Raw genomic sequence first — 27,402 nt, forward strand, 5'->3', positions numbered from 1 at the left:
TTTTTACTTGTTTTTAACTCTAGCTCAAAGTTTACCTCCTTTAGACAAAGTCATACCCTCTTCTGGCCTCTGTTTTAATAGATATAATGTTTGTAATAGCATATTACAAAATATTATGCAATGAATTATGACTCTGGATATTATAGCCACTCATCATATTCTTGAGGATATTTATCCTTATATCCCCACGACTTAGTAAAGTTCCTGGCACATATTAGCTAATGCTCAATTAATGGTCACTAAATGAATAGAAGATTAATGAATGAAGAAGGAACGAAAGAGGGAAGATGCTTTATGACTGTACAGGGTGCATGCGAGGGGAGGCAGGAAGTGAGATTTATAAAGGCGTCTTAGCATATCATGTTGGTGATGTGCGCCAAGCTAAGCATTTCAGCTTTCAACCACTGGCAAGGTAGCATAATAAAAGGTTGTAAAATAGAATGTTTCAAAGAGCTGTTCCCACAGTGCCATCTTCACTCTATACGTTATTAATCTCATTTCTTCCCTACTTCAAACTAATGTGCTCACATTCAAAGATCTGGCATATATAGACTCATTCAAAACAAAATGTTTCGAGTTCTCCAGAAAATAATCCTAAACCTCAATTTCTCCAAGAAATAATCCTAAAATGACCTCCCATCAGCTTCTTTGTTGCTCAGTACTTTATTCTTAACTTATTGTAACCTTATACCTATTTATTTGTGCCTTGGGAGATGATGATTTTCTTTAAGAGTTATGAGTGTACTTTCTAGTGCCAAACTTGGGTTCAAAGCCTAGCTCATCCACCCACAAGCTTTCTGTCTTTAACTAAATTATTTAATATCACTGAGTCTCAGTCTGTTTACCTCTATAGGCATGATAAATCATGCCTATCCACATGACTTTGGTAAGAATTGAAGGCTATTGTAAAGTTTAAACATGAACTAAACAATCGATACCAGTAGCTAGTAATAGTGGTGCTGCCAATATTAGTTTAAAATAATAATAATAGTAAGTTTGTTCTTATGCCCTGGCATACTCTGGGAGAAAGAATCGTCTTCTCTTTCTTAGGTTATCATTTCTTTTTCTCTCCCCTCCTGCAACTGCACATCTGCCTCTTCCCTTCACAGTATTTTGCAATTCTCTGTGTGACTCAAAGCAGAGTTCAGGTTATGCATGACAGCTGCCTCTTCCACTGTGCCCTCGCACCGTGGATGTCACTGCCATCCACCCCATGCATGAGCCAGAACCCTGGTCTCTTTCTGACTCAACATTCTCCCTCACCCCCACCATACACAGTTCATCAGGCTCGGGAATCCACATCCTGAACAGCTCCTGATACTGGCCATTGCTCTCCAGGTGTGCCATCACCTTCAACAGGTTACCTGCATCTCCAACCCAGACTGCCACCAGAGCCACCTGACTGCCCTCCTGAGGTCGCCTGTAAGAAATAAAAATGGAATCCTAAGCCCCCCAACTGAATGGACCCTCTATTGGCCAAGGGGACCCCAGATGAACCTTGAAAATTGAGTTCTCAGCCATGACAGGATGAGAGGTCGGACATGCCTCAGTATATCCCTCCCTCGCTAACCATGTTAGGGTTTCCTCCCTAAGGGATAAACAGAAACTAGCTGTTTGGAAAGACTCCACTTTTGATACCAACCAACCACCTGATGCTACCCCTCCTTTTTTTTGCCTGAGAAAAGACCACTGACCATGCAGTGGTTCTGGCCAGTCTACCCAGAATGTGCAGTAAAGGCTTTTGTGTCCTCTGCTTCACCTTTTGACATCAGAGAGCTCAAAACTCCACCCTTGGATCATGTTAATGCTACCATTTTTTCTGTACATGGGACCCACAAATGGGCATGAAGCTCAATTGCACAGGACCACATTTCTCCTTTCATGAATATTCATGACTCCTCCTATAGCTTATCAAATATGTATATTCGGCCACCCTGCTCAGCACATGTTCCTATTCCCTTTGCCTCTCCCTTGAAGTCTCTGTTTCTAGCTTCTGGCAAGAGGCTATGCTTCCTAGCCTGTGGGAATGGGCACCCTGCAGGCTGCAACACGTTATGAGAAATAAAGCTGTTTTCCCAAATTTATGAATCTTGTCATTCTTCAGTTGATACTTGTCTCCCTCTCTGCTTCTCATTACTGCTCAATTCTCCACTCTGTAGCTGGAGGGGTCTTCTTAAAGCATAACTACGATCATGTGAAACCCCCACCCTAAGGCCCTCTCCTGGCTTCCCCATTGCTCTTAGCATGCACATGCAACTTGTTAAACATGGTTGTTTGATAATCATGCTTATTATCTGTGCTGGAGCCACACTGACTTTATATCAGGCCTCCTCTTTGCATAGGCTGTTGTTGTTTCCTCCAACAAGCTCTCCAAATAAACAAGCCTTGCATGATACTGCCTTAAAACCAAAGTTAAGTCCTGAACTCTGGACTAGGAAGGTCTCTTTTTAGTTCAGGATATTGTATGTCACTGATATAAAGCACTGTGTGGAGACAAGTCTCAGAGAAAAAGATGAGGCTGGCAGAATATAAGAGAAAGTGACGGATGGAGGAACTGGATGCCTAAAAGTACTTCATTTTACTTTTCTAAATGTGCCCTGTCAAAATGAAGGGAGCAGACCCAGTAAGGCTGAAGTTAGTGGTTGCACAATAAAGTAGAATATTTATCTTCACTCTGGAGCTGCAGACCATTAGCATTAGAAAACACCACCAAGTCTGTCTCCCAACATGCCTGAGGCCCTCAGAATGGCAAGGAACCTGATTTAATGAGCAAGTTACACCATCTGTCAACAGGACTGCTGAGAGGTAATTCAGCCAACAGCAGCTCCCAGAATTTAAGGAGCAAAACACTTGTGTGCTATTTGTGTAAGACATGGCCCCTAGCTTCACGGTCAAGGAATCCTACGCACCCTAACTACTCAAGCTGGGAGTGAGGGGTGGTATCTGTGTGTCTTGCTCACAGTCCAGCCAGCTGCAGCTTTTTTGTGTGAGTGCTTGATGAGCTTTGCAGAAGGGAGACATCCAGCTAGAAATAGGGTCCTGGAGAGTTCCTTCTGTCCCCCTTTCTGAGCCTAATAATTTCTGGCAAGAGGCTACAACAGGTATTAACATGAACAATATCATTGGCCAAAGTATTCACACTGTTATGGATGGAGGGAAGGAGGTGACAGGAGAGAGTATATTTCATGTATATTCCTTGTGAGATACGATTTTGAAATGGAAATAATCTAAGAGAATAAATTTTGCACCTAGATTAGTGAAAGCAACATAGAGTTGCTTTGGAAAATACCTCAGTTGTAAAATAATGTGATCTTTTACCAAATGAACTGGTAATTAATATCAAAATGAGGAATTTTTTCCCCATAAAAATTAGTCAACTTGGAAATCTATATAAATTCTTCTTCTGTATTTCTATAGCTCATTTTATAATACTTATTAAATTTTGAAGTTTACGTATGTGGGGATTTTTTTTTTTCACACACACTTGTGAGTCCCTAGGCCAGAGCCTGGCACACAGGGAGGCAGGGTGGCAAAAGTGTATGGACCCAAAAGTCAAATAACTGGAAATTCAAATCCCAGCTCTCTTACCTAGCAGTATGAATTTGGTCATATTTCCTAAGCCTCAGCTTCCTCACCTGCAAAATGGGGAGAACAATTATCCAATTCTCCAGGGTTGATGTGACAATTAAATGAAATAAATAATATAAAATATTACTATTATCTTTAACACACAGGAATCACTCAATAAATATTGACTACTGTTAGATATTCAAGTGAAAATATTCATTTCAGTATAATGCTTTTATGCATAAATTGTTGTGAAATCCTCTTGACATCGTAACTCCCACTGTTCAAAACAAACAATATAAATTTGGGGTAGGATTTGATATGAAGAGACAACTGAAAATCAGTTAAATATAAGCCTGGTATCTATGAACTTCTTGACTGTTAGCTTTGAGTCTTACTCTCTTATTCTCCTTTGAAGCCATAATATCTTTCACCGTGCTTGGCACTCAGCTCCAGTAAATATTTATTTAATAAATGGAACATTTGTTGAATAAATCATGGGGTGAATAAAGTGGGTGAACAATCTGAACAATCACAAGCAATTTTACTTAGCTTCTTCACCCAACTTAGCTTTAGGAATCTATTAGAATGCTATCGAAAGGTGGAGAGCACTGGATGCGGGAAATATTAATAATTTTTCTAGCTTTCCTTCACCGCAGCTGTGGTGGACATTTGTCATGCTCCCTGGACTGTCATCACATTCTGAATACCTATCCTATGTGCATCAGTTTCCCATTGCTGCTGTAACAAATTACTACACATTTAGTAGCTTAAAACAATACAAATGTATTATCTTACAGTTCTGGAGCTCAGAAATCTGAAATGAATCTTAAGGGGCTAAAATCAAGGTGTCAGCAGGCATGTGTTCTTCCTTGAGGCTCCAGGGAAGAATTAATTTCCTTGTCTTTTCCAGCTACAGGGGATCTTTTGCATTTCTGGGAACTCCCTTCCTTCCTCTTCAAAGCACATCAGTCCAACCTCAGCTTCTGTTCTCACATCTTCTTTTTCTGATCATTCTGCCCCTCTTTTAAAATGACCTTTGTGATTATATTTGGCCCACCCAGATAATCTAGGATAATCTCCCAATCTCAAGATCCTTAATCATGAATGCTAAATCCCTTTTACCATGTAAAATAAACACATTCATAGGTTCCTGGCATTAGAATTAGGACATGAACATCTTTGGAAGGCTATTCTTCAGCCAACTCACTATATTTGGAGTATTTCCCGCCTTTTGTATCCAGTCCCACCCAGGTAGAATCCTGTACTTTACTTTGGACAGGATGCAGGCATGTAACTGAACTTGGTCATTCAGATGCCTGAGATTATGGTTCTAAAGTGAGCAGCATGAGGAAGCAGGTTTGATATCAAATCCACCTTCTGGCGAGGTTGGTAGCAGCAGTGTCCAGCTTTCTGGATACCAATGGTGTATAGAGCTCAGTCCACACCAGTGATGAGATCTGGCTGTTTCTACACAACAGTGGCAGGAGTCTTTTTTTAGAGCAATGCCATAATATACCCTTGTAAGTACAATTTCCAATTACTATTTTTTGACCTACCCTCCGACTCTGTGAGCACCTCAAGTGCTTTAATAAAAAATTTTTTCTGCTTATAGTAGTCCTGAAGGTTTTATTATTTATAACTAAGGAACCCAATGGACATAGCCTCCTGTGTTAGGTTGTAAGAAGGGCTTGCAGGGAGGCTGATGGAGTGCTCCTAGAAAATTGGAACAGCAGACAATCATTTGGGGCACCATTTAGGTGCCAAGTACTTAGTAAAAAAGGCCCTGAAGAAATGGAATGCAATCATTCAAACTAGGAGTTGGTAAATTGCGCTGTTCTTTATAATACCCGGTGTAGGGGGAGGAGAGAAAGAGAATATCCTATGGAGGTCTGTTCTGTGACTTTGATTTTCATCTCTTCTCAATATGACAGACGAATTCAGATAGAATTCTGTTTGTGAAGGAATAGCAAGAGAGATTTTGATTACTGATTCTGGTCAGCATGGATGCACCCCTCAGTGATTTTCAAAGCACTTTACGGCCATTAGTTGTTTATATTAAATTAAATAGTCTTGGATATCCATTAGTTTAGAAAGCAAAATCGTATCTGGCTTAAAACTGCTTTTTGCCTACTGCCTCCTTCGCCTCTGCATTATCTAGAACTTGCTCACATATGGCTCTTACTTTACCCATCTGTAAGACAAGGTGATTTTTTTAAATTTTTTTAAATAATGCATTTCCATCCATCTCTGTTCGGTGTCTTTTGCTTGCAGTTTGGAGAGCTTGGTTCAAATCCTAACTCTAGCAGTTAGTAGCTGGGTGACTTGAACTAGTTACTTAACCTCTCTGAGCTTTCTTCTTCTACAAAATGTTGATATTATACTCCCAAACAGACTTGTAGTGAAGATTGAATAAGTATATGGTATGGTGGCTGAGCTCAGACTCTGGATTCAGACAGATCCACGTTCAAATCTTAGCTTACATCTTAACAGCTGTGTGCTCCTCAGTGTTACCTGGGTGCCTGGCTCCTCTCAGCAGAATGAGAGATGGATAAGAACTCCCTCATAGGGTTAGAGATAAAATGAGATCATAAATGGAAAGCACTTTGCACAGTGCCTGTTAGGTTGTAATATTGTGAACAGTTAAGTGGCTGTTTGGAATGGGTGTTTGGGGTGAATTAAGGAATTATCAAATGAAAGAATAAAATCAACTTCATGTTTTCAAACACCCCCACCACCACCTTCCCTCGACACGGTCTCTAGTGATCTGAAATCCTTTCTAAATAATTGTTTAAAAGTTGTTACGACTAACAGAGATCAGATCTGTGGTTGCCTGCACGAGGACTGGAGAGAGACTGACTACAAAGAAACATACAGAAATTTGGGGAGTGATGAAAATGTTCCACATCTTAGTTGCGGTGGTGGTTACAGGACTATATTTTTTACCCCAAACTCATCAAACCATATACTTAAAATGAGTGCATTTTATGTTTATTGTACTTCAATAAAAGTGTATTTTAATTAATGTATTATGTGTATTCTAGAGCAAGGGTTAGCAAACATTTTTCTGGGAAGGGCCAGATAGAAAGTAATTTGAGCTTTGCCGGCCTTAGGCTCTGTTGCAGCCACTCAATTCTGCCACTGTGGTGTAAATGTAGCCATTGAAAATAGGTACTGGACAGTACATAAATGAATGGGTGTGGTTGCGTTTCAGTCAAACACAACTCATGACCCAAAATTTGTTTTCATATAATTTTCATGTGCCATGAAATACATTATTTCCTCTTTTGATTATTTCCCCCCAAATATCTGAAAATGTAACAACCATTCTTAGCCCCCGGGCCTTACAAAGACAAGGCAGTAGGCTGGATTTGGTCAGTGGGCCACTGTTTGTCAGCCCCTGCTCTAGAGTTCCAAAGAGGCTTTGTTAGGCAGCGTTATGAAATCTGCTTTAGGGACTTAGTGCAAATACCATGTCTAAGAGGGCTGGGAGTCCAGCTCCTGTGAGCCCTGCAGGGGCTTTGCCAGAACCCACTCCCTCTGTGGCCAGCCTAAGCCGCTGCTTCTTGACTTCAATTTTGCCATCTGTGCAGAGAGGACAACAATCATCTCTCAGAGCCTGGTAAAGCTCATTCAGCTTGTTATTTGAGAGAAAATGCTCTATCCAAGTGCAGAAGCTGATCCTGGCCTGGGTTATGAGTCTGGCCTCTCTCAATCATCAGCGGGAAAGGTTTGATTTCTCAGGTTGTCATTCCTAAAATTGCTTGTTCTCCAGGTGATGTTCTTATTTCTGAATATGTTCTGACCTTCGTTCACCAAAGAGAAGGGTTATTTTTCCAAAGAGCTGGCAGAAGAAGAGTACTCAGAAAGCTTGCTCCTTCCCTGCCAAACTGCCATCCCAGCACAAACCATGCCTCAGGGGAGGGTGACTTTCCCCCATAATGTTTGCCTGGATGGGATCAGAGCTACTCTAAGCTCCTCTGAGAGCAAAGGGAGCTTTATAAATGCCAACCAGCACAAACTGAGGTTTCTTGTTTTTGGTTTCTGACAGTAGAAAGTGCTTGAAGCATTACTTTGGGGTAGTAAAATGGCTAAGGTATCCAGCAAAGTCAAGATAGTTCTGAAGTTCCTGAAGCTTCAAAGTTTTTAAAAATTGACTATTACATATAAAATTCAATCAATCCCTTATTGAAGGAAAAATTATTATCCAGGCACCCAGTTTATCCTCCTACCTGTTGGAACTATTTGATTCAATTGTTTCTCAGAAATGTTTTTTTGTAAAGAGCCAGAGAATACATGTTTTAAGCTTTGCAGGCAGTATGGTCTCTGTTGCAACTACTCAACGCTGCTGTTGTGATGTAAAAGAAGCCCTAGACAATACATCAGTGAATGAGCATGACTGTGTCCCAGTACAACTTTGTTTTCTAAGTTGTAAACAAACAGGTTGTGGGCTGGATTTAGTCCACAGGCTGTTCTTTGCTGAGCTCTGGTCTGAGATGTATTATATCTAGAATGGACTAGGTGGGTTAGGGTAGAGAAAAAAAAACCTAAATCAGCGGAGTCTGCTGGTGAGAATGTGGAAAAACCTAAATCAGCGGAGACTGCTGGTGAGAATGTGGAAAAACCTATCATTACGGATTAGAGAGTAAAACCCAACCAATGAGCATGTTGCATTAGGAGTAGAGTGGGGATACCCTAGATGAATCCTGGCCATGGTGAATTTTCCTGATGAAAGTAGAAAGGCAGCCAGTGGATGGGCAGCACCAGGGACAGGAATAGCCGATGGGGCATTGTGGGGAGATACTGCTGCTGGCTGGACTGCTCATAACAGTGTTCACAGAGAAGCCTCTGGTTGAACATGCGAGAACCTATGAGTAAGCCATGTAGGATTCAGCTGGGTCAACATAAGATAAAAACCACAGCATGAGCAAAAGCACAGGTAAGTGACTGCAAGGTGCCTTCACCAATCCTGAGTTGGCAAATTGGAGCCAAGTTGGAAAGGTCAGTCTATGGCACATCATGGAAGACTTTAAAACATCACTTTCAACAGCGTGAACTCTTTAAGAGTCAGTGACAGGTACTGAAGGTTTCTGAGCTTGTAGTACCATATCCCCTACAAAGCAGCTAACTCAAATAGTCTTCCTCCTTTACAAAGAGACTATGGTTGGCTGCATCTCACATGTTATGAATTTGATGCTAACACCAGATCACATTTATTAAGCCATTATTATGTGCCTGATAATACTGTACTAAATGCTTTACTTTCATATGTCATTTAATAATGCTTATAAAAAATCACTGATGGGGTTTTTTTTTTTTGAAAATACTTGGAAAATGGTTTAATGATGTTTTACAACAGAAATGAACTCTACAGTTACGGTAAGTTTAATATATATATATATATAAAATTACAGCAGACAAATGCATCTACACAAAATCTACCATTTCATTCTGATTCACTGTCACCTACACAATCTTTCCCAAGCCTACAGCCCCTGCAGGCAGCCCTAGGAGGGGGAATCATCTAAAGGGCACATTGAGAGAGACAGCACCGCTCATATTCCCTACCACCTCCTCAGGCCTCAGGAGCTGATGGGGTTATTTTTAACTCCATTTTACAGATTAGAAAACTGAGATACATAAGAAATTAACGTACCCAAAGCCAACCAGCCTGTAAGAGGCAGAGTGTGGGTTTAAATGCAGCTCTTAATCATTCTCAACTCAAGCTATATGGCATCTCAGTGGATTTAAACATATTTCTGCATTTTAATAGTTAAATAAAACACTTTTAACATCATTTCTAAATTGTTTCTCCAGTGTTCCCTCTCCTCAAAAATCCCCAATACTATAATTACATTTGTCTTCTTTTTATCTTCCTATGAATTATTTTTTAAGATCACCAGATTAATAATAAAATATTTGTAAATTTAAATTTTGTTCAAATTTAATACAATCCCAGTGCACTGCTTTAGCACGAAATCTTGATTTCCATCAATGGCATATCTATCCATCTATATATATAATTATTTTCACATTATTTGGGCTACATTTTAGGAGGATGTTGCTTTAATGAACACAAACCATATATTTATCTCACATGAATTTTTGGCCAAACACAATAATGTGACATAATTTTAAATGAGTAAAAAATGCTTATATAAGTAAAAGCTTAGAAAGAAACAAGCCAGAATATTAATAATAGTTGTATTGTGGTTATGTGATTATAAGTGATCTGTTTTTTCTCTTTTTTCCAAATTATTTTAAATTGGATTATGTTAGTGTTAAAATTTTAAAATATAATCATGTGAAAAATGTTCTTTTTTAAAAAAAAGAGAGATTATAAAATAATACATTGGGAACTAATCAGCAACTAATGAAATAATGCCCAAATGCAAAACATGATGATGTTCCATGAGGGTTCCATGTACTTAAAGCTACTGGATCTCATTAAATCACTGGGACCTAAAATCAGGCTAGCTGGGGTGGGTCTACACTCAGCTTCTCTAAGTACAATCAATTTAAAAGAAACAGGAGTAGGGGTTTAGTGGATTAGTCACAGCAGGCCATTAATCTCTGCATTCTCAGTTGTAATCCAGCCTCTACCAACGAGATTGGAGGAAAAAAATCCCACAAAAAAAACCAAACACTGGGAAAAGCTCTAAAGCAGGCTCCCTAGAGACAGACATACTCAGGTCACAGTCTGCTTGTCTTTACTTAACATCAATACAGTATTTATCATCTGTCCTATTTCTTGTTGGTTTTCCTTTTATGCCTTTTGCTGAAATGCTCAGATCAGATATATTTGAAAAGGAACCACATCGCAATCCCAGGAATAGCTCAGCATTTAATTATCATTTAAAGAAATCCTTCTCTCAAGTGAATATGAAACATAAATCAAAGCTATGTTTTCATGTTGAGAATAGGTTGAAAAAAACATGGGTAAGGTTACTATAAACACAAATTAGTGCTTGGGGAAGCAGGTAAGTCTGAACAATGAAAAGGAAATACAGTAGCCAAAGTTCAGTAAAAATGAGTGACAGTTTCAAAAATTGCAGGGTACATAGTGTATCTTTTATCATAAATGGATTAGACCATAATAATACCTCACTGCTTTATTGCTCTGGCAAATGATCTAGAATTTACTAATGTATTAAGTGGGAAAAAATAATAAGCAAATTCCTGAGCCAGGGTTCTATTTATGTCACTACTGTCAAGGCCGAATATTTATTGGATTATATGAGACCATATGCCTACATTAGAGGTTTTGATAAATTTAAGGTGCAGTCGTAAACTAAAAATATGTGGCATTAATTTCTTAATTTTTAAAAAATTATTAACATATGGGCAAGACCCAGTAGACGGTCTCTGAAGACGATGCTATGAAAAGACATGATTATCTCCCTTCTTATTACCTTTAAAATATTCCCCAAACACTCTAGTTTCCCCTAGTGAATCAGATTCAACCAACCTTAACTGATTATGTGCTATGTGCAGACACTGTGCTAAACACTTTCACATGCATTGGCTCATTTAATCCCCATGTTTTACATGATATTGCCAAATTCCTTCCTAATTTTGCTCAACGTGTCTTTTATTCTTTTAGCTTCAGCCATAACGAAAGCAAAAGCCACCATTTATCAAGTGCATTCTATGTGCCAAACACCAGGCTCCATTTTTTTTATTTCAAGCCCGCTTAACTCCAAAAATAGGTGTTATTGCCTCCAATTTACAAATGAGGATACTGACACTTAGTTAGAGATACTAAATAACTTCCTAAAGTCACACAATAAGAAACATCAGAGTTGAGGTTAAACAGTAAGATAATGTACAATGTTTTCGATGAATGCTCTTCAATAAATCTGTAGCAATCAATGACGACCCCTAGAAAAGGTATTTGTTTATTCTTCACCACAGTTTCCTGTCTCTGATCTAACTTGTTATGCAAAATAACATCTTGAATCCCATAGCTATTTAGGTTTGTTTAATAGATTTTGAGATAAACCATTGCTGAAAGGATGTTTGAAAGATTAGTCACTATTCTACATACTTGCTTACTCTCTCAAGGAATTCAAGCACATTACTAGAGCCTCATAAACAGGTTATACATTACTTTCGGATATAATACAGTAAAATGATAAGGAACTTCATATGTTTGACCCAATAATCACAATATTGAGATTATTTTTTAAAAATAATTTGATAAATATCTACTTGGATAAAAACAAATGCCAAAAATGTCATAAACTAGAAACAACATATATGCTTAAAAACAAGGGAAAAGTTAAATATAAATAATGCTATGTTACGTGAATAAACTACTGTGGAAATATAAGAAAAAAATAATGCATATTAAAGTAGCAGATACTAGCTAATTGTTCACAAACCATTTTCCCTTTGCTCCTGGCTACAAGGCTAGCCTACAACTCTCTAACTGCTTTAAAATAAGATGTTAACAGGTGTAACACACCAACATGGCACATGTATACATATGTAACAAACCTGCATGCTGTGCGCGTGTACCCTAAACTTAAAATACAATAATAAAAAAAAAATAAGATGTGGCTGGCTGGGCCCTTTGACTCACGCCTGTAATCCCAGCACTTTGGGAGGCCAAGGCAGGAGGATCACTTGAGGTTGGGAGTTTGAGACCAGCCTGACCAATGTGGTGAAACCCCATGGTAAAAAAATAAAAATAAAAATAAGATGTGGCAATGTGACTGACCAGAAAGGATGCCCACAGCTTTCCTTCTTGGCCCGCAAAAACCCCTCCCATGGTCTCTTCCTCTACACTTCTTTTCCCCATCTGGTGATGTTGATGCCCAGGAAAACTTTAGAAACCATAGGAGGTAGCAGAGCACCCATCAGCCTTGAGACTCCCAAGTCACTACTAAATACAGAATTTTTTTCTTTTATCTCTTTCCTCTCACCAAGCACCTACATGCCCACACACATACATTGACATCTATTGGACAATTAATGTAAATAAGAAGTAAGCCTCCATTGTGTTATGTCACTGAGATTGCGGGGTGTATGTGTCAGGGTCCAGGATATGCTGAACTGACACAACTAGGAAGCAACATGGGGAAATATTTAAGATATAAAGTCTCTTTTTAAAGTACAAATTGGAAAAGTTACAGTTTCAAAATTTAGTAAACAAAAATTTGGTCTATGGGGAGTAATTTTTTTCCTAAATTTTTTTTCACAATATTGTATCATATTTGGTATAAAATACACTCTAATTCCCGGCTTCACTCACATCTGTGACACTGAAACACTTTGCATATACAGTCCCTGTCTTGCAAGGAGCACTGATCAAGCAAGAACATCTCAGTTGGATACATGATTGGCCTAAACAACCAAGGCATAAACACAACTCTCATTCATGAAGTTGTTCAACTTGTCTTACTTTGGATGTGGCACATTATATGCCTTTACCTGGCTTAGTTAAGCTCTAATTTAAGCAGATCTAAAAGCAGATTTAAAAAAAACAAAAAAGCCTGCACTAACTTATACACTTGAAATTGCACGTGGCTCTCATTCAGCCAATAAAAGTCAGTGCTAAAACAAACTAAAAGGCCACAAAGAACTTCACCACTGTGGAAAAGCAGGAATGAAACTTGTTACAGAAATAAAACATAATGACTTCACTACTTTATATTTCACTCTACAGGAGTTTGAGTCACTGTAACTTAGAGCCAGTATCATTATGGTGCATTACAAGACTTAGACATCAAGTGACATATTTCTATTCACACCCAGGTCATACAATAGAAACTTGATACTCACCGATGTCTCACTTTAAAATCCCCAAACATCCATAATAGGGCCCCCCTTTTTTTTTCTATAACCCCTTTTTATTTTTTCTGTAATTAAGATTACAAGCAAACAACAACAACAAATTATCCAATTGACCATCTCCTCACAGTTGTAAAGATTAACCAGGTGATTACAGGGTGAATTCACAGCCAAGGACAGTAAATCCACTCTGTTCTTTCAATTCCTAGGCTGCCAGCTCTTCTCTGGTAAGAACTAGTCAGCTACACCACAATTCTGTTACAAAAGGCCAGAGGGGAAGTAATGTTTTCTGACACAAGACTGAAAACACCACAGAGACCACAGTAATTTCCTGTATTGCTCTGCATCAAGACTAAAAAGTGGGGTAGGCTATTCTCCCTAAAGGACTCTAGTTCAACACACTAACTAGGGAACAGCGAGCTTTCTGAAGTGTTGTTTTCTCCCAGGTAGGAACTTGGTAAGAAATAGCATACATGTTCTAAGCAATCTCCTCAAGTAGGAAGGGAGAAGACACGGAGAAAAGAACGACAATGTATCCACTGATCTTTAATTGTCCTAGTTCAAGCCTTTGGTATGGTGTCATAAATACAAAAGAGCCGAAATACATTTTAAACAACTGTAAGTGCCCCAAATGAGGATGATTTGTCAAATGGAAATATGAGTCAGAGCAGGGACTAGAAAACTATCAAACATATTGCTCATTGGGAAGGCTCCCATTCTCTGTGACTCTGCACACTCAAAAACCTACATGCAGTAGAAGCAAGACAACAGCTGGTAGAGGTGTCTTCTTCATCTCCCCTCCCTCATGGCCTCAGATCTTGTCCCTCAGTCTCCCCTGAATGCAGAAAAGCCACTCTCAATTGCTCCTTGTTATTCATTTATGTATTAATTCAGTCATTCATTATTGAGCATTTTCTAAATGCCAGGCACTGGGTTGGGTAATGGGAAAAAACACACACACACATTTGTGTGTCACTACATACACATTTTATAGGGCAAAGACCATTGCTGTTTTGTTTGCTACATTTTATCTTATGCCTGGCCCAGTGCCCACCTCATAGGAGGCATTTGTTAGCATTTGTGGAATAAATTAACAAATACATTTAACACTGGGAAAAAACATCTTCCATATATATTACTTTATTGTTTAATCAAGAATCCTCTGAGGTATTTATTATTATTCTAACCTTGTGCTGGAGGACAGGCCTATGCTCCCTCAATAATTGCAGCTATCAGAATTGTTTTCCTTGAGGGTAAAAGGTAGCTGTGTGTGCAGTGAGAGACAGGGGAGCAGAAAGAGAATATGTTGACTCACATCCTTCAGTAAATGTGTTTATTCCAACTCTGGCATTGCTGCCAAATGTGTTGCAAAGCCAGCAAGACTTGGCTCTGGAAAACTCACCTGAACGTCACAGGCCTCATTTCCTACTTCCAGCCCCTTCAGCCACCAGGCATGAAGTATTGGACAAAGTTAAAGATTAATTCTTCATTTACTGTGACAAAATTACCACCTCTCCCTGATCAGGAAGCAAAGGCATTTGTATGCTGTCTCCTTCATAACCATTGATAATCTCTCCACTGCCATCCTGATGGCCCCCTAAGGCAAATGTAATCAAACCCCACACTGGCTATCCCATTACCAGCCTAACCTTGCTAATAAACAGCAATTGTGGCTTTGCTATAAAAGTGATCCTAGATCGTTTGTCACCACCCAAACCTTCCCACCCCAACCCCTGATTGCTGGAAATCCTTTAAAGTCCTGTTTAAGTTACACGAAATAAAAACTGCAAAAAAGTTACAGAAAACCTTCACTAATCAATGAGTAAGATGATAATAGACATACTGTAAAATCCACGATCAGTCAATAGGGTCCTGGCTTTTTTTTCCTAGGGTGTAAATATATGGCAATCAACTAAGTAACCAGATGATATAATCTCTGTAATCTATATGTGGGTTATTCCAAAGCTTCTGGGAAGCCATCTGGAACCAGGGACAACACTGGAAAATGATCAGTGGTCTGGGCCAAGTGGAGCATAGCTGGACAAGAGCCAAAGCTTTAATACTGACTGGTCTCTTCCTAATGAAGGATGCAAACTGCATACTTCCTTGGGCATTTAAAAGATGCCTTTCATGCACAGAGGGGAAATGGGTGATTTTTACTGACATTATTATATGCAAGGGATTACTGTTATTGAAATTATATACCTTAAATACTCTTCCATCTCAACCTCATTCATCACACTACACTCTTTAGTTGTGACCATGTTCGCTTTTTGACCGTCTCCTGAATTAATTATGTCCTATGTCCTATCTAATCTCCCTTCCTTTGCAAATGCTGTTTCATATGATCATCCCTCTCTCATCACATCCCTCTTGGTTAAGTAGCCAAAATCTTCCACGACGACTCTTTAACATCCTTGGAGACTCACCCTAAGCATCCTCTACTAACACTACTTACTCTCCTTCTCTACCCCTCCTACTTTCAGGATGAGTCAGATGTCCCTTCTCTCTTCTCCTCCAAACACTTTCTATACCTTTTTATTACAATGCCTATCACATTCTGCTGTGACTACCAATATTTTAAAAATCAGTCTCTTACTAGATGAAGAATTTTTGGAGGAAAAGTCACTGTCTTACTTATGCTGGTTGGATTCTGAGTACCTGATGTATAGTGTATCCTCAATAAATGTTGAATGATTAAGTGGACAAAGAAAACCATTTCAATTTAGGTCTCTACACTCATTCTATAGTAATTGAACCATAGAGTGGGTAAAATGGATATATCATTTAGTTAACCATGGGCATATTCTGTTAAGTGAATGTGTACTCTATTGGAAATAAGAGTTGAACAGAATGTAGTAAGATAAAATTGCTACACAATGCTTTGTAGTGCTTTGAGCATCTGTTTTATGTCAAATAGTGTATCTATTGCTTAGCCCACAATTAATCTTTATGACACCAATGCATGTACAGATGATTCATTTCTCTTAGCCTTCATCTAATGCTAAAGACATTGTTATTATTATTCAAGTACAAATTGAAGACATTTGTATTTGCTTAACCTGAAAATACCAAATCTCAAAGATCAGGATAAATGAGGGCCACAAGAGATTTATAAAAAATGAATTTTTAAAAAAGTCTATCACTTAGAATGTCCCATAATGGGCTAATTGATCTATTAGGCCAGGATTTTTTTTTTAATGTGTTTTGTGATCAAGAATAAATGTTGACACAAAAAGAAGACAAGGAGTTGGGTTTCTAAGTAATTTCTTATTACAATCAAAGTAAAAATATTAAGTTGCACACAAACTTGATTATGTCATTTTCCTTAGCTCCCCATTAGCTAGCTCCTCATAAGTAAAAGGTAAGGTCTAAGCTTCTTATTGTGGCTTACAATCCCCTTCACACTGGCCTAAGGTTGTTTTTGTAACCCCTATATCCAGTCATTTAGTCCGACCTATCCACTCCATATGCCCAATCCACCATATTTTGATATTTTGTTTTTTAAATGCCTTCTTGTCTATGAACATACTATTCTTGCCACATGATATGTGTTCTCTCTCCCTGTTCTTTTGAAATCTCATGTGTTCTTCTAGGTCTAGTTCAAATGTTTTCTATAAATCTTTTCCCCTCCCCACTTGTATCTACCAACAACAGAGTTAATTGCTCTTCCTTTATGCTTCCATTATACTTTATACACATTTCTGTTTTACAACATGTACTCTCTTGTTAAATACTAAGGACCAAGTATATTGTTCATTTCTGTGATTCCAGTGCCTGGAATACAGTTTGCTGTCGATACATTTTTGTTGATCATAGAATAAATGATTAAATAATCAATTGGCATTCACAAAAACTGACCCAAGGTGGCAACAAGTATTATTATTGATGTCAGTGATGATGATAATGATAATTTTATGCGAGCAACTTCAGTTTACTGAATGATTAATACATGTCAGGCAGTGCGGCAGATTCTTATGTACATTTTCTATACTTCACATTTTACAGATGAGGAGTTAAGGCACACAGAACTTAAATTACTTATCCAAGACCAAACAGAGAGTGAATACCAAAGTTAGAATTCACACGTCTGCCTATCTGGCCTCCAAAACCCAGGCTTACTCTCATATGATGTGTATACATTGGCCAATGGCTACTGTATTCCAGATACCACATTAGCCATTTTACAAATGGTGTTTTGTTATCCTTATAATTACCTTGTAGGAACAACAACCTTGACAGGTAATTATCATCTCTGTTTTACAGATGAGCAAGCTGAGACCCTACCTCCAGCCCCCTCCAGTCCACTCCCTACAAAAAAATTCCAACTCAACTGTCTACAATCTCAAACTATAAACTATATAAAGTACAGTGCTAGTTGCAGACATGCAACAGAAATTTAAAATCCAAAGAAATGTTAAAATTTCAAACAAATTTAAACCAAGAATCCATTGAATCGATGCAAAGATGCATAATACGAAAACAAAAGTCACAAAGTGAATAACCATATTAGGACACTTCATATTCTCTCAATTGAATAGCTCCCTAAGTGGGCTCATCCCAACTTTCCAGTATCTCCCAAAGTGAATTTTTTGTTTCAGTTGGGACATTCTTTTGTGTACATCCTCTTGTTTCTATTCCTCCTTTTTGATGATGAGGTCGCCTCTGTCTCTTTCATCCAAATCTCCAAAATCAATCTAATATACTCCTTTTCTTTCATGTCTAGACTTCTCCCTTCTACACAATTTATGCCAATTATTGAACAATTAGACATTATTCTTATTCCTTTATATCACAATGCATTTTAGCATTACAACTTTGCATTTATAATAATATCTTAACAAATAAACATTACTCATATTACTTTATATCATTCTAAACTATGTGTATGTATGTCAACTTTGCTTCTATGACTATATCTTAAGTATGGATCATATATAGTAATGACACAGATGCTTTACACTTGCATAATGCAAAAAATATTTATTCAAGAATCACTCTCTGAAGTTTCCCTCAGCAATGCTTTGAAATAGGCAAAGCAAATAAAATTTTTATTTTACAGATGAGGACTGAGATTCTGAGAGGTAAAGAAAACTGCCCAAATTTATAAAGGTAATGAAGGTAGAGTCATATTGAAGGATAGGTCTTCTGATTTCCATATTCTTTCTATAATGGCTTGCTATCATACACATTTATGATACCTAGATCTCTTTTTGACCTTAGTCCCAAGTATGTAATGCTTAATTAAGGTGATAAATTGAGACATTAGTTACTGACTTAGGCTAGTAATCAAACCCCTTTCCCCAGCCAAGAGACTGGGTATTCATATTGACATTTATTTTTTCCCTTGGGATTTCATACAACTCCAAAAGACTTTCTTGACTCACTATCTGGAGAGTTTTATCTATGATGATGGTTATCTGTCAGTAACTGGGCTATATGACATCACATGGGAAACTGGATTTAAAGAAACCACATTGCTAATGAGATCATCAGATAAATAGTAATTGTAAGGGTGGGGCTTTTTATTTGACAGGACATTCTATTTCAAGCCATATTGAAAGCATATGTAGTTTGGCAGTTTTGAGGCACTTTGAAGTTGGGTCCATACTGCATTATAATATACAACGGAAAGAAAAATTCTGCTGATCCCCTGGGTAATAAGTACTACATGGTTTCCAGGTAGTTTAGTAAACTTTCCAAGCCTCAACTCCATATTGGACTCATAGAGATAAAGTGGGTTATGCTCATGACTATGCACCAAAGCTTAATGCTACCAGTCCCATTTGTATGGGAAGGAAAATTAAGAGACTTTTCAAAATTGTTTAGCCAAGGCTTCCTGGAAAATAGGATTTGTGCTCAATGTTATAGATGTGCTTGCTGATGATGGTTTTCTTTTTGCTTTTAAAGAAGTTGATATGGAAAAAGGTAAAAGCTCTACTCCACCATGAACCAAGCCTATACAAGTCAGATTTGTAGGAAATAATGACATCAATGCATGCTTACTATGTGGTAGAAACTGTGCTATGTGAAAATCATTGGACACAATATCTCACTTAGCTGATAGAACAAACATGTGGGATGTGTACTGTTATCTCTTTTCTACACATAAGGAAACTGAAGTTATGCCATTTTAATGTTAAGATTAGGAAAATAGTGTAGGAAATATTCCTTGCTTGTAGAGATTGCTGATCCTAAGAGGCTAGAGGCATTTGGGTAATAGCCTCATCTGATTGATTGACAGGGTAATATACAACTCAAATGCTACCTTAATTCTAGCTCTAAATTGTAATCATCTCAAACTTTTACTTCCAAATTCTCTAAGACTTAAATTCATTTAACCTAATTTATTCTTTCAGAGAAATCAAAATAAAAAATATTAAATAAAAATATTTGAAAGGAATCTTGAACCAAAACATAAATGATATACTGAATTTTGACTCAGGTAGACCTGGATGTGAAACCTCTAGTCTGAAGCTCTGTGGGCTTTGGTTGCTACATCTATAAGATTCTCCCACAAATTCTAAGAATAGATGAATTAAATATGTGCAATATATGTACAATGTGTGAAAATGCCACATAATTCAAATGGTTATTGATGTTATTATTATGAATAAACTGACAAAGAAGTAAAGTTACATAAGGAGGAAGTAGGATGCATTGTAAAAATTAAAATCAGGCAGCTCTCGTTTGACCAAGAAATTTCTCTCTTCATGCTGCTAAGCATACAATCTTGCTGATCTGAGCTGCTTTGGTAGGAAGGGAATGGTGCTCTTGCAGTACACAGAAAAATCATTTTGGTTCTCTCTCTCTCCCTCTCTCTTTCTGTCTCTGATCTCTTCACAGACCCTGGATGCCTTACATTTTCAGCAAAGTGAGATCTGAGTCTAATGGAAAGCCAGAAGAACTCCCAAATCATGCCCTTTAGCCTAGCTGTGTTGCATTAAGTAGCCAAAGCTCATGTGATCTCGCAAATAAAAGACATACATGCTACTGACCCAGCACCTAGCTAAGCCTGGCCAAACAGTCCCATTTTCCAACAGTTTCATCAAAACCAAATTATTAGTGCAGAACCATCAAATATGCCAAGCCCAGGTGTCTGTACTTGAAGCAATGTATCCAAATAGGCCCAAGGAGAAATTTGGGGGTGGGTTAGAGGAAGTGTTGGAACCTTTGGTTAACAAAACACTAAGCTACAAAGCACCAATGTTTTCCAGAAAGCAAATGCCACCAAATGAAATTCAGTCAATATATCTTCCATATGACAAAGCTACCGCCAACATTTTCCTTCTGTAAAGTGTTTAGACTACAGACTTTTACTAGCCTTTTCCAGCCTGGTGTTTCTCAATAACGAAGCCAACTCTATCAATGCTTCAAGTATCAATGTCTGGCAACTCTGTAAGGATTAGCACCCATTTAGTGGTCAGGAAAATTCATTCCAAGATGCTAAAGAGGTGCTTTGTTTTTAATTTTTTTAATTTAAGATTTAGTAGATTCTATGATCATAGGGTTACGTTCCTTTCAATAGAGCTCAGTCATGAGTAAATTAAAACTGCAAATCATGGAGACAGAAATGAAAGATCCACTAAACTCTCTCAAAGCCACAATTATTCAACCTTAGTGCATTGCATTTCCTATACATCCTAAGGCTGCCAGCTGGAAAAAGAATGGAGTCTGAGTCTCCCAAACTGTAGCAATTGTGAGTCATAATCATATTACTAATAATAATTCTCACATACATGGGCATTACTGAACGAGTGGCTCTGTTACAGGAGGATGAGGCCACCCTGACCATGGAGAAGAAATGGCCTTTTAAAGTTGCCTATGGAGGTCTCAGATAAAGAGTATATGATGTTGCATCCCTGCCTAAATGTCTTCATAAAGTGCAAATTAATGCAGATCCTAACTAGGCATTTGGAACGCTAACCTAGTTTTCTGTGTTTAGCTAATAGCTAGCAATTTTGCTTACACTTTTATCCTCTCATTACATAGCAATAATGATTATTTAGTAAATACATGTGAAAGGCCAGGTACTCCATAGCACACTCCTCCTGGGTTGGAAATAACCCCCCTCCTAATGCTTCCATTTGAATAATTTAGTTGCTGATACACCAAATCAAATATAGCTGTGACAGGTATCCCACTAATGCTTTTTTTGGAGGCTAAGATCAGACCCTTTCTTAGCCTGTTTCCCTCGGTGATTGCCTGGCCAAATTCAGGGTAAGGGCTGGGACAAACAGGATGCTGGAGGAAATCCAGAGCCTTAATCAATGTTAACCCTTCATAAATCTTAAAGGTACTCAGATGGCTTGTCTGATTTGAAAATTATTAATGATACTGGGGAGAAGTAAGGAAAGGCTATTTTATAACTAGTCAAATATTCTGGAACAAGGCAGAGAGTTTGGAATAGACATGTAGAAGAGAAAGATGTAAAATATGGCCTTGTGAGATGCCACCCAGTTCATATCTGGACATATGACTGATATAAACCTTTACAAGTCACTTGAGAATTTTTACTCCTAGATGCAGAATGGAATAATAGAAGTCCCACTAGAGGAGTTGGGGTGACCCCAGGGCACATTTTCTTGTCTGCCAGGTACACAACACATCTCACTGATGTATCACAGAGACAAATTTCTTAATAGGATAGCCAAGCCCCACACAGAATGATTTCGGACAACAGAGTCCCATTCCTTCCCTATGAGGAGAAAATTGGAAGCGAGACTGGGATTTGGAAGAGTCCAGGGTGAGGGCAGAACTAGGGTTGTTTTCTCCTATCCAGAATCAGGTCTGGCTTAAAGGGAGGGGAATGACAGGGCTGAAGGAAGAGGCAGGAAACATGTCTCTCCACCCCAATGCTGCTTAAATGTGGTTGCTCAAAGGGGCAATATCCTGCTCTCCTCTTCTGATGGGAAGTTGGCCGTGTCCCCAGTTCTGCAGAAGGAATGCAGGCAGAAAGGAGCACTACAAATGGGCTTTTCCTTGGGTGCTTAAGTGGCAGGTGTGAAGGGAAATGGGGTGGGTGCCTTCAATGGGAGGAGCCACTGAACTGGGGAATACTGCTGGTCCAGGGGCTTTCCCCTTTCCCTCCCAGCTTCCTCCCATCCCCAATTCCCTGCATCAACAAACACAGTGCTCAAAAATCAGAACCTGTCCTAACATACTCAGGCACAGGTGTCCACAAGCCCAACCTCCTTCACCTCAACACCCTGAAATCCCGTTTGCTCTTAAAAGCACAGACAGGCCCAAGCACACTGAGAGGTCTGAGCCAGCACATCCTTGCTACTGGGAATTAAGAAACACCGTGATGTAAAGTGGCATTTGTGACACTGTAGTGCTTTAACAAGAAAATTGGGGGGTAGAGGAGGGTGTGCCAGCAGGTTTCAAAGCATCACAATCAGTCCTGACGTGTTTGGGGAAGGCATGGAGGACAGATCTCTGATCCCTGCTGGTACTCTCCAGTCCCGCATCCTCCCGCAGTCTCTCGAAAGTGTTTAGATACCCGGGCAGGGCCCCGCGTCCATTTTGCCAGCCAGGAACCACCGAGTTTGGGAACTTTGAAAGCCAGGGGATGGGGGTGGTTGTCGCCAAGGCTCGGATTTCGGCGCCAGAGTTCTCAGCCAGGAAAGCAGTTGAAAATCAACACCCATCTGCCTGTTCTTTCTCATCCCCCACCACTTTTTCCTTCACCCTTCTAGGACTGCACACAGATCCTAACCACCCCCGCCCCCCCCACCACACACACATTCACACACCCTTGGGCTGAGAAGATTTTTGATTCTGAAGGCGGCAAACCCGCAGAACTGAAAGGGTCTCGCCACCCCCCTCTCTGCCCCGCGGCTACATACAATAAAACCCCATACACCCCAAACATCACAACACAATCCACATCAACCAGTGACTCCGGCGCGTCCCGTACCTGATATGCAGACGATGAAATTGGCTTGAAGAAGAAAAAGCACCTCCCAGACTATTTCCATCCTCTGATTCTCATTCCAAGTGCATCACTCGACGGGAAAACAGGGGGGGAAGGGGGCAGCCCGACACGGCACACACACACATGCACACGCGCACACACTTCCGAGCGAGTGCACACTCGCACCCCCACCCGACAGCCGGCCAGGGACAGTCACCCCCAAGATCAATATCGCAGTTTGAATTGTTCCGGCAAATCTCCCCTCGGACTGGACGGATGTGCGCCCCAGATGTGCTGACACATGTCCGATGTCTCGCTGCCTTGGAGGTCTCCCCGCTCGCGTGTCTCTTCTCTTCGCACCAGCGGCGGAAACCGCACTAGCAGCGGCGGCGGCGGCGGCAGCCACCTGAAGCCACCAACACTGGGCTCTTCCAGCAAAAACGAGACCCCGATTCGCCTGGCGCCCCGAGAAGACATAGACGATAGCCCCCCCTCCCCGCCGGGCCGTGCAATTCCGGGCTCCCGGGAGCGCGTGGCTCGCTGGCTAAGCCCAGGCAGGTCCGCGGCAAGTTGCCCTCGAAGTCCGCCCCGCTCACCGGGGCACGGTCGGAGGGTGGCTGCTGCGCTCCGGGGCCGTTCTTCTCCTGCTTCCGGGGGGCGGGGAAGGAGCAGACACAGCAGACACACAGAGAAAGAGAGGCAGGGATTATTGCCCGAAACCGCCAGCCGCCGGCAGCCTCCGCCGACCCTCCCTGTTCCCCAAGTCCGCGCGCAGCCCGCCGCCTCTCAGCCGGGTTCCGGCCGTGCGTCCAGGGCGCCCAGGGGAAGGGCTGGGCCCGGGGGACTGGGGCGCGGTGGGAGCCCACGGACCCTCCACGTCGCGCGCGCGCGTTTCCTGCTCCTCTGCTATTTTCCTGGACTCCCCAGAACCCCCAGTCGCCCGGCTTCCATCGCCCGCAACTAGCGCCGCTGCCGAGATTTTCCGCAATGCAACTGCAGGGGTCGTTATTTCCTCGCCTACGGATCCCGACGCTTCCCAACTCCGAGAGGAGGAGGGCAGGTGGGGGCGGGAGGAGGAGGAGGAGAAGGAGGCTCCGCCAGGTGAGCGTCCTCGCCGCCGCCGGGAGTCCCAGCGTCAGCTCCGCAGCCCGGCACCCGGGGGCGGAGGCGGGAGGCCCGGGCGGGGAGGTGAGGCTGAGCGCGGCCATGAGGAGGAGGAGGAGGAGGTGGAGGAGGAGGAGGAGGAGGAGGAGGCGGCGGCTGGGTGTCACAGCTTCAGGCCACCTTGGCCGCCGCCTCGGCCCCAGTCCCTGGCAGCCGCCTCCGCGCTCCGCCCCGCCCTGGCTGCCTCTGTTACCCTCCAGGATTTTCGAGTTTCTCTTCTTAAAAAGAACTTCGTGCTGCGGGTTGGGCGCGGGAGACCCAGGCAGGACTCATCCTGGGAGTGCTGTGCTGTGCTCTCCCTCCGCTGCGAAACATTGGAGACTTTTTTTTTTTTTTTTGCATAATTCATTCCCTGCCCTCTCCATTTCGTCCCTCTCATGCCCCCCACCCCTTACCCCTTTCCGCTCCAGTGCCAGAACACTACTTACCCCAGAGTTCTTTTCTCTGCAGGTTCCTAGACCAGGTGCAACTCTTGCCTGCAAGTCCCTGCCTCCCTCCTCCCGAAAAGGGGGAACAGCGCCTTTCCCAGTCCGGGTACCAGCAGCGGCTGCTGCCAACTGCTCCTTCGCCCAACTCCAGGAGGATCCGGGACTATTGGAAACCCGGGCTTTAGAGGAACGGGCTTCCCTTCTTGTCTTTCTTTTATTCTGCTTTTCTTTAGGGAAGCTCTAGTGCTTTGGAGGCTTTTGCTGGGCTCCAGGATACTTTCCGCCAATGACACTCAGCAGCTTCCACTGAAGGAGATTTCCCCACCAAACCCGCGCGCGCGCACACACACACACACCCAGCGCGCGGCTCTCCAGGGCCCCAGGGGAAGGTAGGGGTGGTGCGAGCCCCACCCACCCACCCACCCAGGCCCAGGCCGGGGCCTGGGGCAGCTAGTCCGCAGAAGGCCTCGTGGGGAGGCGGGCTGTCTGTAGCCTAGGAAAGACGTGCACCCGGTTGCAGTGTGGATGCGGGGGAATTGAAGAAAACCCCGTGCTCAGGACTGCTTGCCTAAGAGGGCTGGGAACGAAAGGGGAAAGACAAAATCTCAACAGATTTGTTTGCTTCCATCGCCGCAGTGGTGGTTTGCGAAAGCTCAAACCTACCTCTTTGGGGTTACTGGAGAAGAGGAGGGAGCGTAGAGGGAATCCCTGGGAAGATCCAGGATTTCTCGGCGCGCTTGTCCCGATTGGGAACTGTGACGTTAGGAGATTTTGCACAAGCGCGGATGAACACACACATAACAAACACAAGCACACACATACCCCGCGGGGATTTTTTATCCACTTTTAATATTTGATGTCTAGAAGCTATTTCAGTATAAACCCCGGTCTAAGAACTGCACAAAGGGTAGGTAAGTGGAGATGGAGGAGGGGAAGGAAAGGGTGCCGTTCATCCGCACGGAGTCAGTCTGGTGAGTCTTCCCGGTTGATCCCAGCACCCAGGCTGTGCGGCATCTGAGGGTGCAGAGTGGGAGCTAAAGGAGTTGCATTACGATGCTCCCAGGATTCTTGAAGGGACTCCGACTGCCCAGGAGTCTGGTGGGTCTTTTTGCTGAGTGGCGGGGAGAAGAGGGAGGAACAAGGGAGAACGCAGAGCAGATCAGCAGCTCTCTGAGCTGTCTGGGCTGGGCGGCTGCGGGAGCCAGAGCTACGTAGTCCCACCGACTCTAGGGATTCGAAAAAGGAACCGCCGGCAGACCTGCCTACTCTTAAAGAAGGAGATGTGTCCGTGAGATCTGTTCTGTGAAGCAAAGGCCAAGGACTGTAGGTGGTCAACACATTAAAAATCTAGGCCCAGATGAAATAAATCCAGCATTCTTATGTAGAGAGCTTCCAGGCTCAGCAGGGAAAAGAATGAAACTTCAGAACATTAAAATAATTCCGGATAGTGAGAATTAGCCCATTTGGGAAACATATGGGGGCGTTTGTCTCCGTGCCTTGAAAGTAGACTGCATGAAGAATTATTATTATTTTTTCTTTCTTTCCTTTTTTTTTTTTTTTTTTTTTTTTAGGAGAGAGGGAGAAAGAAAAAAAAAAAGCAGTCTGACAAAGATGAGCAGATTCCAGCCTGGTGAGAGTTCAGAACCGTGGACAGCCACCTACCATCCCTGCTTGGGTGGGGAGATAGCCTGGCAGAAGAGGTCTCTCCTCTGGAAGCAGAAGCATGGTGCCTGAATTTTTATGTCACTACCCACTCATTTACTAATGAATTCTGCAATTATTAAGTGTCTTATATGTGTCAAACACTGTGGCAAGATGCTTGGGCTTCAAAAAATCTGCAGACCATATATCCCTCTATATTCTGCTTTAAGAGCCAATGCCAGTAAAATAATACTTTATTTCCACCCTTTCAGTCTGCATACTCACCTCCAGCATTCCCAAAGAATATTTAATCTGTGATCTGCCACTAAGTGCTTTCAGTTTTTAAAAAAGGCAATTCATGAGAGTATTTGTTAGTTTAAAAAAAGTTTGAATGTATTGATTGTTATGTGTGAAGCATTATGTGTATTGATTGTTATGTGTGAAGATTATGTGTGACACATTCTGAATCCCTTACATAAATTATCTCATTTAATCATCATAATGTGACCGTGAGATAAATGTCATTATCACTTCCCTTTTACTGACAATAAAACAATACCAGGGTAGTTATTTGTCCAAGGTTCCACAACTGCTAATCAGTAGTATAGAGACCATAGCTGGAAAGTCTAAACTCAGAAGTCATGTCACACTACTTCCTTATATGCTCTGTAAAATGAAAAATATCCTCTTGGGGAGGTCATTTTGCACTTAAAGAGAACAGAAGTACACACATGACAGCTAGAAGTTAATCAAAGGTGGTATGAAAATTTAATGGTAGACAATGCAATTTAGAAGCCAACTACATTAGTTGGGATAAGTAAAAGATCATGGGGAATCAGAAGTAATCAAAACCATTTCTAATGATAGAATTTTGGCACCTGCTAGATGTCC

At 41.2% G+C, this 27,402-nt stretch overlaps 2 protein-coding genes across 2 annotated transcripts in view; one reads left to right on the plus strand and one right to left on the minus strand.

The window, feature by feature from the left end:
• CA10 (carbonic anhydrase 10) overlaps positions 1-23,365 on the minus strand; it is a 525,515-nt gene extending 502,150 nt beyond the window's left edge. The window contains exon 1 of the mRNA XM_055258217.2: positions 23,282-23,365. Coding sequence (XP_055114192.1) covers positions 23,282-23,342 — 61 coding nt within the window. The 5' untranslated portion in view covers positions 23,343-23,365. The remainder of the gene's footprint in view (positions 1-23,281) is intronic.
• A 214-nt stretch (positions 23,366-23,579) lies between these two features.
• On the plus strand, positions 23,580-27,081 carry LOC134735376 (gap junction alpha-3 protein-like). Its single transcript, XM_063629909.1, has 3 exons — positions 23,580-24,379; positions 24,893-25,259; positions 26,442-27,081. The coding sequence occupies exon 1, from the start codon at positions 23,580-23,582 to the stop codon at positions 24,240-24,242; it is 663 nt and encodes a 220-aa protein (XP_063485979.1). The 3' UTR covers positions 24,243-24,379; positions 24,893-25,259; positions 26,442-27,081.
• The last annotated feature ends 321 nt before the right edge of the window (positions 27,082-27,402 follow it).

The sequence above is a fragment of the Symphalangus syndactylus genome, chromosome 20 (assembly GCF_028878055.3).
Source record: "Symphalangus syndactylus isolate Jambi chromosome 20, NHGRI_mSymSyn1-v2.1_pri, whole genome shotgun sequence".
NCBI lineage: Eukaryota > Metazoa > Chordata > Mammalia > Primates > Hylobatidae > Symphalangus > Symphalangus syndactylus.

Excerpts from the sequence above, each read along its gene's own strand:
- LOC134735376 (XM_063629909.1), top strand. The coding sequence starts at position 23,580 with ATGTCCGATGTCTCGCTGCCTTGGAGGTCTCCCCGCTCGCGTGTCTCT.